The 13,177-nt window shown below is 37.6% G+C and overlaps 1 protein-coding gene across 1 annotated transcript; it reads left to right on the top strand.

Annotated features, from left to right (window-relative positions):
* Positions 1 to 10,600: 10,600 nt before the first annotated feature.
* Positions 10,601 to 12,861, top strand: LOC122002081. The gene is made up of 5 exons (XM_042557135.1): positions 10,601 to 11,051; positions 11,154 to 11,287; positions 11,970 to 12,117; positions 12,388 to 12,494; positions 12,582 to 12,861. Exons 1-5 carry the CDS (start codon positions 10,769 to 10,771, stop codon positions 12,621 to 12,623), a joined length of 714 nt encoding a protein of 237 aa, XP_042413069.1. The 5' UTR covers positions 10,601 to 10,768; the 3' UTR covers positions 12,624 to 12,861.
* The last annotated feature ends 316 nt before the right edge of the window (positions 12,862 to 13,177 follow it).

Here is a 13,177-nt window from a genome sequence, read left to right as displayed (position 1 = left end):
ATAAAATTTTTAAAAAATTATATATATATATATATATATATATATATATATATATATATATATATATATATATATATATATATATATATATATATATATATATACAGTTTTGTTCCGCTACGGAACAAAACTTGCGGAACTGTGCGGACCGCCCTCGTGGCAAAGTCCGTGTCACGAGCTGAGAAAACGCGAAAACGCTGCCACTATTCCACTTAAGCCCTAACGTGCATTCCTCCTCGACTTTTTTCTCTTCCCGCTGCTGCCGCGCCCAATTCCTCTCCCTCTGCGTTGTGGGTTTTGCCCTCGCCTTCCTCCTCGCCTTTCTTCTCGCCGTGGCCTTTCTTCTCGCCGCCGTCGCCGCCCTCAGCTTCTCTCCCTCGCGTCGCGGGTGCTGCTCTCGGCCGCCGCCCTCTACTGATCCTCCCTCGCGGGTGCTGCTCTCGGCCGCCGCCCTCTACTGATCCTCCCTCGCGGGTGCTGCTCTCGGCCTTGCGTCGAGAAGACTTCGACGCCCCACTTGCCGCAACCATCCTCGTCCAGCAGCTGTCGGCCTATCTAGGGTTCCCGTCTCTCAACGCAACCAATTTCTTTGCAGGTACAACCAGGCAGCTGTCTCAAATCACAGATTCTGCAATTATGTTATCGTTTCTCATTTAAATTATTGTAGCAGTGTCCGCACCAGATTGATACTCCACTTTAATTGAACTTGAAGTTTTGTTCCTCTAAGATTCGTTTGCGATTTGTTATGTTATATTTTGCAATATACAGTTTTTCTGTTGAATTTAACAGGCATAGGAATTATCAAATGGGAAGAATTTATAAGATCAATTAACAATATCAGTGTGCATGATCAATGTTTTTATAAGTTTTGATGGTTTCTGTTTTGATGTAACATTTCTGTTCTTAGTCACATTGGCCAAATAACTCAACAGGCATAGGAATTATAACTAGACATTCTCCTATAATGTCTACTAAATTAGTTAGCTTCACACTACCCTTATGCGTGATATTATAAAGAAGTCTACACCTAATTGTTTATTTATGGTTTCTGTAGTGCTTTAAGTTGCAATCAAAACTTTAGAATGCTCCATATATTGTCACTTGAATACCATATATATTTTCCATTACTTATGTAAATAATAATGAGGTTTTAATTATGGTTTTTATCTAATTATATTTTGTCAATTATAATGTGATGGCGCCTAGAAATGGAAGAAATTAGAGTTGATGATCAGGAATACATTCCCCAAGTTTCAGAAGATCGAAAGCCACAAATTGGAATGGAATTCTCATCACTAGAGGATGCATATTCATTCTACAACCAATACGCAAGAGAAGCCGGATTTAGTTCAAGGATGCACACGAGCAAGAAAAATAAAATAACAAATGAAGTAACATGGAAACAAATTGTATGCTTTAAAGAAGGGCATACAGATCTAATGCGGTGGAATAAACATGCAAAAGTTGATCAACTGACAAGGGAAAGAGCACGTGGGTCAGTTAGAACGGGATGTAAGTCAAATATTGCATTTGTCAAGAAACAAACTGGACCTAATTGGGTTGTCAGTAATTTTGTAGAAACCCATAATCATCCACTTGCAACTCCATCAAAGGTGCATTTGCTACGCTCACATCGTAATGTTTCTGCTGCAAAGAAAGCTTTAACTCAACAATTTTCAGAGGCAAATGTGCCAACTTGTCAACAAATGAGATTATTAGAGATAGAGTATGGAGGACCTGAGGGTGTAGGTTGCACAGAAAGAGATATTAGAAACTTTGAAAGAAATCTAAGGGATGAACAAAAGGGTATTGATGCTGAAACACTCATCGAGTTTTTTACATCTGAGCAAGAGAAGAATTCGGCTTTTTTCTTTGATTACGAGACTGATTCAGATAACAGATTTAGTAGGTGCTTTTGGGCTGATCATGTATCAAGAAGAGCATACAGTATATTTGGTGATGTAGTGGTATTTGATACAACATATAACACCAACAGATATGGCTTGATTTTGGCACCATTTGTAGGAGTTAATCATCATCATCAAGCAATTCTTTTTGGCTGTGGGTTTCTTAGTGATGAGAAAACTGATTCGTTTGCTTGGTTGCTTACAAAGTTCTTAGAAGCTATGCCAAAAGGTGCACCAAACATTATCATCACTGATCAGGATCCTGCTATGACAAAAGCTATTGCATAGATTTTCCCTCAAACAGTACATCGATATTGTTTGTGGCATATATTGAATAAATTCCCAGATAAATTGGACCCTTTGACTTTCCGAAACCACTATCAAAACATAAAGAATGTCATTGCAAATTCTACAACACCTGATGATTTTGAAAAGTCATGGGAAGAAGCTATCAAGTGTGCTAACTTAGGGAATAATGATTGGTTGTCTTTGATGTATGAACTGCGACACAGATGGGTGCCAATATATTTTAGCCATATATTTTGTGCTGAAATGTCAAGTAGTCAAAGATCCGAAGGCTCACATGCATTTTTCAAGAGATATGTCTCAAATAAGAACTCATTGATGGATTTTATCACCCGTTTTAATAGAGCACTAAGACACCAAAGACATAATGAGTTGGTTGCAGACCATATTGATATGAATGAGCATCCTAAGATTAATACAAACTGGCCAATGGAAACTCAAATGGTTAAGGTGTACACAAAAAAGAAATGACTTGAATTTCAAAGTGAGATGACCGAGAGTCATGGTTATTACGTGCAACATGCATTTACAGGTGTTGATTCAGTGGTTTACCATGTGATGAAATTTCAAAGTTTTTCTTCCTCCAAATCAAGGGTGCTCACGCATGATAAACAAAGAGATTACATATCGTGTAGTTGCACAAAATTCGAGTTCGAGGGCATTCCATGCAGGCATATGTTAGCTTTTTTTTCGTATCAACCAAGTGTTTCATTTGCCCGATACATATATACTTAAGCGATGGACAAGAGATGCAAAAGTTGGAGCAGTATATGGTTTGGGTGAGCAAAATGTCATCGATGATCTAGATCCAGAAAGGTTTTTGATGTCGAGACATTCAAGGTTATCCTATAAAGCTTCAGTATTAATTGATGATGCATCTTTGACTAATGAGGGGACAACCTTTTTGGATGAACAATTTGATTGTATCTATAATAAAATTCAAGAGTTGAACATTAGTAGAGCATGCAGTGATAGAAGTCAAAGGAAGAAATCCATGGATGAGGGTCTTGGTATTATTGATCCTTCTTTAGTTAGAACAAAGGGATGTGGGAAGAGATTGAAATCAGCGAAGGAGAAATCAACCTCAAATTCCAGGCTATGTCATGGATGTGGGCATCGAGGAGTGTCACATGACAAGCGTAATTGTCCAAATTTACAGCAAGGGTAAGTGTCGATTAATTCTGCAATTATATTATAATTTTACTTGCAAGAACAGATTAATTTTATTATATTTTATAAATATGACAATGTGTTAATTATCAGGTCAACTCAAGATAATTGTCACAACAGCGTTGACGATATATATGAACCAGATTTGGCATCTATATATGGTATGACAAAGTTTTTTCTGTTGAATTATAGTGTTTTATTGAGAAAATGGAATTAATAATTACTTTTATTGTTACAGGTTCTAATAACATGCATTAGGATGTTAACTATGGTTGGTATTCATCTATTTGCTTTGTTGGTATGTTTGATTGGTTTATTGTGTTTATTATATGTTTAGTGTTATGATACTAGTATACATTGCTCTGCACTTTATTGAAATGTAGTGTGTATAACTTTTGTTAATCCTTCACCTCTTAAATAAGATTGCATTCATGCACATTAATCCTATTTATTAGTAATTTTCATTTACTTGACATTTTTCTTAGCCACTGGATTTACATGCGAAGTCTGGTGATAGAATATAAAGTTGCTTGGACACCTTGATGTGCTGGAAACCGACTTTGATATTGGTATAGACTGCTCTGCATTTTATTGAAAAGTACTCTGTGTAGAGAATGTTTATCATCCTTTGAGAATTAAAGAAAATACAAATAGGTATTTTAGTGTGGGTTTAAAATTTTGAGATTTGATACTTGCTAGTTTTTTACTTGCTGTTAATGTAGCACAGCGCATAAACCAGATTTCATAGCTTTGAGTCATTATGTGATTGTAGCACAGTACACAAAATGTACACAAACAATTAGAAGAGTAGTGAATGATATATTTTGTTATATTTTACAATCCTAAACATCATATTATTGCATAAAATAACCTCACAAAGATCAACTTCTTAACTTTATAGATCAAACAAATTTAGCTACATGGATGTCATATTATTTATTTCTTATATTGTTAATCTGATTCACATACTGCTTTAATTTTTATTTTATGTTGTGGTATCATATTTTTTATCATTCATATACTGTTTATATTGTTTATCCAATTAGGCTGATATTTTGCTGCGTGGATATCTTGGTTGGAAACTATTCGCTTACTCTTTTCAGCGTGGTGTTCAAGTGCTTGAAGAAGTTTGTAAGAGGCACAGAAGATGACAGTTTGGTAATTGAGTAGGAACTTTATTCCTAATGGATGTATTATCTGACATCAAAAACTATGTACTTTGGTAATTGAGTAGGAGTTGTATTCCTAATTTATGTATTATATGACATCCAAAACTATTTACTTGTGGATGCTGGATGCAGTTCATGGAAATGAAAATCCTGACAACTCTAATGGCATTGTGTTTGATGTGTCTTTGATGCTACATATTTTTTCTTTAATTCTGGCTATATCTCTCATTGATTTCTTGTATGTGCCTTGCACATAAGATGGCACTGAGATATATCTGTACACTATTAGTCATTTCTATTCTTTTTTTTTAGATGTAGCACAGGCTGAAACTAGTAATAGTTTCATCAATAAGCTTCAATCTAGCATTTCAAATGGCAGGTTCAAGGAATACTATAAATGCTCAGGGGTTATCAAGTTCTTCCTTTTACTGGGATGAATACTATAAATGCTCTAGGCCTGGACCGATCAGGCTCCACCCTGATCGGTCCAGGGTGCTGCTGATTGGTCATGGGGACCGATCAGGCTCTATGCTGATCGGTCCCTAGACCGATCAGAATGCTTCACAAGTTGCCCAACTGTCTGTGCGTACCCTGATTGGTCCCGGGGACCGATCAGGCTTCATGCTGATCGGTCCCAGACCGATCAGTAAGCTCACAGAGGCACACTGATCGCTTTCTGATCGGTCTCCAGACCGACCAGGAAACCACAATATCACTGGATCGGTCTGCCGACCGATCCAATGGCTAGGTTAGAGCTTTCCAGCTACATGTCTTTCTGTATTGTCAAACATCGAAACCATGACCAAGGTTTACGCTTGGTCAACTAGGTCAACCTTGACCTACTGGAAATTGCACCAACATTATGTGGCACATCTATAATATACTAGTCTGTATAATATTGAGTAGTTGTATTCCTAATTCATGTATTATCTGATATCAAGTTCTTCCTTTTCCTAATAAGTCTAATCTTACTGCTTAAAATGTGTTCTTTGCCCAAAATAACATCAAGTTCATTGCAAGCATTCAAGTACACTGCTGCCACCTTGATGAATTTTGCTCATCAAATTCATTGCAAGCAGAAGCATTCGGTTTGAAGGATGAGATGGTGTTTGGTTGCATGCAAGCAGAATCAGCGTTCATACCTGATGACGAAAACATGCAGGTGGCTGGTTAATGGACTAATCAAAAATTAGAAAAAAAATGCCATATGGTAGAACATCAAGTGAAATAAACATGATAATAAACATAATTAATTATATAATTTATCATGTTTTGAGAAATAAAAACAACTGCGAATCAGAAGCAGAAGTATTTCCCATCCATGTAAAAGGAAAAGACCAAAAGTTTAGATAATTGCTGCAACCAGCTGCAGCATAATGTTCTGCTCATTTTAAGAACAGAGACCAATCCAAATCGACAGCCCATTTAGAGCTAAAATTGTATAGAGCAATTCATAACTAAATATGTAGCATCAAAGACAGAATACAACAATTTTAAAAAGTTAAGATAATTGCTGCAACCAACTGCAGCATAATGTTCTGCTCATTTTAAGAACAGAGACCAATCCAATTCGACAGCCCATTTAGAGCTAAAATTGTATAGAGCAATTCATAACTAAATATATAGCATCAAAGACCGAATACAACAATTCAAAAAAGTTTAGATAATTGCTACAACCAACTGCAGCATAATGTTCTGCTCATTTTAAGAACAGAGACCAATCCAATTTGGCAGCCCATTTAGAGCTAAAATTATATAGAGCAATTCATAACTAAATATGTAGCATCAAAGACGGAGTACAACAATTCAAAAAAGTAAATATGTATAGAACTACTCAAAACAATTGATTCATTACAACTTACAAAATCCATCCAAAAATTAAAAAAAAAATATTCAAATGTCATCATCCATCATTACATTTCTTTATCACATTACAACACTAGCACTACTTAAGTAGACCAACCAACAAACAAAACAAGTATATAGTCAAAAGAAATAAATTGACTATGACTAATATCCAAACCATAAGTGGTACATTCCAATTTCTCATATTATGTCCAGGATAAACAATGTGTTCACTTCCAAATCTTGACTCCGCTCTTGGCAACATCCTACAATGTATATCATTGGTGTCTACATTTAGTCCAGTATCGGACCTCACCCACTTTAACCATCCATGCTGCCTACATCCATAATATAGTCTTCCTAGGTTCTTGATCGATCTAGAGACTAGCACAAATGCTATTAATCCGCAATCCCTGCAACGTACAGTTTCATATTGCGTTTGGTTGATGGTACTGTTACTTGATGATGCCATTCAATAACAACCTAAAATTAAAATTTCACAAAATTAAGTTAAACAATAGCAGTTTGCATAAGTAATGAAAAATATAGATGGTATTCAAGTGACAATATCTGGAGCATTCCAAAGAATTGATTGCAAGTTAAAGCGCTACAAGAATATAACTATAGAAAGACTTGTATTGTATCTCAAAGATTAGTGAAAACTCTGTCGGCTAAACAACTTGTCAACTGATGTCGAACTTAAACAAATTGAGACTGTATATATATACACCTCTGCTCTCTTGTAGAAACAAAGAGTAAATTAAATTCAAACAAAATATAAAGATATTCAATCCACTTGAAACAGAGAGGCAACCATTTAAGTTGACCTTCAGTGCTTGAAATGACATGATCATTAGTAATGCTACTGCTACTTATCGCACTTCCTCAGCTTCTCAGGCAGCAATCAATCAATCTATCGTGATGTGCTAACAAACCTAGTAGGCCATAGAAAATAAATCACTTTGCTAGCTAGCGCTGATTGCATGAGCCTCTGAATGATTGAAGAAATCTAAGGTTCGAGTTGGACGATGATGAGCATCTGTCGATGGATTATTGTGTTCAACTTAAATTTGCTTTAACTCAACTTTACAAAGCATGAAGACTTGGCCACAGTTCAACAGAAAAACTGTATATTGCAAAATATAACATAACAAATCACAGATTCATCTTAGAGGAACAAAACTTCAAGTTCAATTAAAGTGGAGTATCAATCTGGTGCGGACACTGCTACAATAATTTAAATGAGAAACGATAACATAATTGCAGAATCTGTGATTTGAGACAGCTGCCTGGTTGTACCTGCAAAGAAATTGGTTGCGTTGAGAGACGGAAACCCTAGATAGGCCGACAGCTGCTGGACGAGGATGGCTGCGGCAAGTGGGGCGTCGAAGTCTTCTCGACGCAAGGCCGAGAGCAGCACCCGCGAGGGAGGATCAGTAGAGGGCGGCGGCCGAGAGCAGCACCCGCGAGGGAGGATCAGTAGAGGGCGGCGGCCGAGAGCAGCACCCGCGACGCGAGGGAGAGAAGCTGAGGGCGGCGGCGGCGGCGAGAAGAAAGGCCACGGCGAGAAGAAAGGCGAGGAGGAAGGCGAGGGCAAAACCCACGACGCAGAGGGAGAGGAATTGGGCGCGGCGGCAGCGGGAAGAGAAGAAAGTCGAGGAGGAATGCGCGTTAGGGCTTAAGTGGAATAGTGGCAGCGTTTTCGCGTTTTCTCAGCTCGTGACGCGGACTTTGCCACGAGGGCGGTCCACACAGTTCCGCAAGTTTTGTTCCGCAGCGGAACAAAACTGTATATATATATGTAGAGAGAGAGAGAGAGGGGGGGGATATGATCTAAGGATTCTGCATGCATGGCTGATTCTGAAATTGAGGTAAAAGGTAAAAATATAGGAAGATGGAATAATAATGCATAATTTCCTCTGTCCACTATTAACGAAGCTGAGTTGGGCCATCGATCCTCCATTGGTGTGTAACATCGAGGAATCTCATCTCCTTATGCTTCACTCGGCACAAAGTGCTTGAAAAGGAAAAAAAAAATCCAATGATTCTTTTAAACTTAAAGTCACTTAAAAATGTTCTTTTGATGCCATGAAAGCTTATACCGAGAATCTTATCCCATTTAAGCTCATCCTTAAAGCTAAATTGTTTCCTTTCCTCTCTCCCCTTCTTTTTCATAGGGCACTCTCATCCTAGCATCTATTTAAAGACTCTTTTATAAAGCTAAATTATCATTATGGATAAGTGCAATATTATGATATAATCGATGTTTTAATCATGATTGAATTAAATGATATGGATTTTGTGTGGAGAAGTCTGTTTTCCAATTTTTGTTATCTTTGATGGGCTGGGCTTGTCGTCATCTGTTCTCCTTTCAAGACTTTCTTGTGTAGAGATTCTTAACTTTTTATCTTCAGATGGTTATAATAATAATATTAAAAAATGATAATATCTCTGAATTCAAATTGTTTTTATAATAGTTCGATGTTCTAATTCGTTTTTCTTATTTTGAATTGTTATATATTATGTTTAAAATTATTGGAGTCTTTATGATAAAAGATGACTCACTCATCTTAACACCCCGTTAATCCATTCTTAAATTAACATGAAAAAGATAAAATATGAGTGACTATTAATTATTAGGTCAATACGAAGAAGGTAAATTATGAATGACTACTAACTATTAGTACAATGACCAAGATATAGGAAAAAAAAAAAAAAGTCCCCTCGGGGCGGTGCGATGGTTAAGGCATGGGGTGTTGCCACATAAGGTCTTGGGGTCGAAACTCGGCGTGACCGAGCATGACCTCCCCCATGTCTTCGCCATTTGCACTAATGGCTAGTAGTCACCCGTGATTTACCTCCTCCGTGTTGGCCTAGGGACGGGTTGGCGGGGGCGCTGGGGGCGAGCGAATCGCCTTTTGCCACAAGATATAGGGAAAAATATATTCGGACCTAATGTGATAACACCCCCATACCTTTATTGGATAATCTATTGTAAGAGATATTCGAATAATCTCAGACCACTAGTGGGGTTGGTTCTGCCAAGCTTTCGATGATCTAAGTTACGAAGTTGATGTGGTGCATAGCAGAATCGGGAGTTGATCGTCGAGTCGTGAAGGGAACTCGCTGAGTAAGATACCGAGGCCTGGACTTAACGTAGTTTTTTTGAAACAGATTCGCCCCACCTCCGGTTGTACTTCAAGGTTCTCTCGGGTCATCTATTTCCCAGGATATAATGGCAAAACCACGAACACAACCAAGCACTGGCTGTTCATGGCAAACTGAGAATGCACCCGAGTGCTATCACGAGTAGTTCAACCGAACATATACACGGCTGAGAGAGTTTTTGTGAGAGAATACGGGTAGATAGAGGTTCGCTTCCTGCTCTTCCTCTCGCTCTTTGTATTCTGCTTAAGATCTGAGTCCTTATATAGGGGCTTAATTTTTTGTCCTAATAAATGATCGATTAATGATTATTCATTGTCATTAATTATCGATAGTTTTAATTAGATCAATTAATAGTCATGTATTGTCATTAATTATTGATAGTTTAAATTGAATGAATTAATGATTATTATTATCGTTGATTGTCGATAGTTTCAATTGAATTGAATTAATTAAAATTAATTCATCCATTTCGCTTGAGCAAATCTTACCTCGACTGGTCTAGCATTTAACGTATGTAAGTCTTGTTCACACACAAGTCAATCTTGATTCGGTACAATCTGGGTTCTAAATTTACACCCACCCCTATGCACTCACGCGTGAGAGCCTCTCCCCATGTATATATTTATAACATCAATCCATGTATCATACTTTAAACTAATAATAAAGTCAAGATACTTTTAATATAGAACTAAAAAATTCATATATAATAAAATCTCTTTGTCTATATTTTTCCATTTTATTCACATTTTTAATCACCTTAACTATCGTATCATTCCGAGAGGATATGAATTCATATACTAAGAACAATTGGTGTGTGAAAATTTAACATCTTTTCCCATTTGATTTTTCAGGAAATTGTAATTAATCGCAATAGTGATTGAGTGAGGGCAACCTGAGAGGCTCGATGTCTACATTCATTTCAGCCATAAAATATTTGTGATGTAATACCAACAAATTTCAAAAGCAAAAAAATTGTTTTTTTTTCAGTTGATAAAAAACAAACAAACAAACAAAAAGCTGGAATACAGTTCAGTTGGCTTCTGAGCCGCTGAAGAGCCTCTTCTCTTCCTTCGCTCGCTGGCTCTCTCGCGCGGCCCTCTCCACGGCCCAAGAGTTCCGCTTCTCCTTTGTATTGGCGATTGTTGCTATTCTTCACCCGAGTATATACCATCTTCCTCACTTGGTCTATATTGATCGAGAGAAATGGCTGCTCAACCGCAGTTGTTGAGGAACTCGCCAGCTTCTCTGCCATTGCTCCTCTTCCACGCTAAAACGAAGGCAAAATTAGGCATAAAAATCGGATCTTTGGCCACTTATGGGCCAACCGGATGCACCAGCGGTCGGCGGCACCGACTCGTCGTCCGGTCGAGCAGCGGCTCCAGCAGCGGAAGCTTGGAGAGAGGATGGCAGGAGTGGTGGAAGCCCCCGGGGAAAGGGCTGGCGGCCGCCGGTCTCACCCTCAGCGACGTCGTGTGGCCATCGGCAGGTGCTTTTTTGCTTGCAGTTTCGTTTGTGTGGTAAAGTGAGAGAATTGTGTGCTGGTGAAGAGATGGGTCTCAATTAGGGTTGCGAATTTGGCGCTGCGCAGGTGCGTTCGCCGCGATGGCGCTTCTGGGGAGGATGGATCAGGTGGTGGCTAGCAGAGGCCTTTCGATCACGATTGCTCCTCTCGGGGCCGTGTGCGCTGTGTTGTTCACCACCCCCAATGCTCCTGGTGCCCACGTAATGTAACTGTTTCTGATCTTGTTCTCGTTCTTGGATTGAACTGGTCTGTGTTTCATATATCTATACAAGCATTTGATATCATAATCCATCCATTGGAGTTCTCTAATAGCTGACGTTGGAGTTAGAATCTACTTGGTAAAGAAGGGAAAAGGAGGCATTTTTAGGGTTGATGGGAGTAACTACCAGCTGTGTTCATCAACAGACACCGATATCGATTCGAATCTATATAATCAATAACAACATATTGATGCATTGTTTGATCCATGAGAATCATGAATTGGCTTGTCACAACAGAAAAATGCGTGATTTGCATCATCTAGTTCAACAATTAGTGCCAAACTTAGATATATTGGTTCATAGCAGACAGTACAACATCTTTGCAATTTCTGAATTGATCAAAAAGGGTTAATGTTTGCATCAGCTACATGGATAAAGCAAACTATTGCTCATGATGTTTATGATTTATATAACAAACTACTGTAAAGTAAATAGAAGGAGAGGCAGTAATTTGGTCAGTTTTTACTTTTCTGAGTGTATTATTGAAAGGAAGATGAACTGATGATGACCTGTTTCCACATAATGCTGCTTTTTTAATGTGACCATTTCTTTACCATGTAAATGTTCTCTGTTAGTTTTTCGAGAACACTCATAAATGGTTATAAGATGGATTGTGGTGCAGAAGTACAATATGTTCGTTGCTCAGATTGGGTGCGCAGCCTTTGGTGTCTTAGCACTTTCAATATTTGGTCCAGGATGGTTGGCAAGAGCAGCTGCTCTTGCTGCATGTATGGCATTCATGATTACCACAGGCGCTACTCATCCTCCAGGTGCATATCCGCACTGTGTTTTCTCCATTCGTCCCAGCTTTTTTTTTTTCAGGTCATCAAGCATAGAATGAACTCAATACTGGGGCATCTATCAAATTACACTTTCTGATAATCCTGATACTGAACTATGTTCAGTAACGAGCACATTTTTTCATATAAAACTTGATACGGCTCGGAACCTTGATGGTCATTTGAGAACTTTAACAGTTTTTAGCGATGTTTTCCCATTCAAGTCTGATCAAATTAACTATGCTAATTGTGGAAACGCAGCTGCAAGCTTACCCATTTTGTTCATTGATGGTGCCAAATTCCATCATCTAAACTACTGGTATGCCTTGTTTCCTGGGGCATTTGGTTGCATTCTTCTCTGCTTAATTGTGAGTATGCCCCTCATCTGACATGTTGCACAGCTATCAACATTTTTCAGCTACAAGTAAACACATGCTTTGTTGTATATGATGCAGCAAGAAATGGTGAATTATTTGAAGAGAAACTGCAAGTTTTAGCAGCAGTAAACCCACCGTTAAACGATACAAACTGTGCATCTTCTTCAAAAATTGTAAATGGATCCTTATCAGTGATGTTGAATAACAAAACCATTTGATACTATGAGATGTGAAGATTGGAGTGGCTCATTTGATTGTGACAAGTTTGTGATTCTTGCTTGATAAAAACCATACAAAGTGTAACATATAAAAGATGACTACTCAATGAAAAGGTGACAAAATAAGTGGAAGTAAATAAGAAGGAAATTCCTTCCTTTTATTTGAATCGATTATTTATTCACCTTTTTATCCTTTTACTTTATTCTTTCCATTTTTTTAAAAGAAACATTAGAAGATATTGCAAAGATCAACTTTTATTTGGATGATAATATTTTCTATATTAATAATTCTCTTTATTATATTTAACTATCATCGTTCAATAAAAACATATATAAACAATATATAATTAAAAAAATAGATTAAAATCTATATTTTTTAATTTAATCATATTCAATAAAAGCATATTAAACAATTTTGAAAATTAGTGAGTTTTTTTTAAAAAAAAACTTTAATAT

The sequence above is a fragment of the Zingiber officinale genome, chromosome 7A (genome assembly GCF_018446385.1).
Source record: "Zingiber officinale cultivar Zhangliang chromosome 7A, Zo_v1.1, whole genome shotgun sequence".
Taxonomy (NCBI): domain Eukaryota; kingdom Viridiplantae; phylum Streptophyta; class Magnoliopsida; order Zingiberales; family Zingiberaceae; genus Zingiber; species Zingiber officinale.
This window is presented reverse-complemented; position numbering and strand designations above follow the sequence as displayed.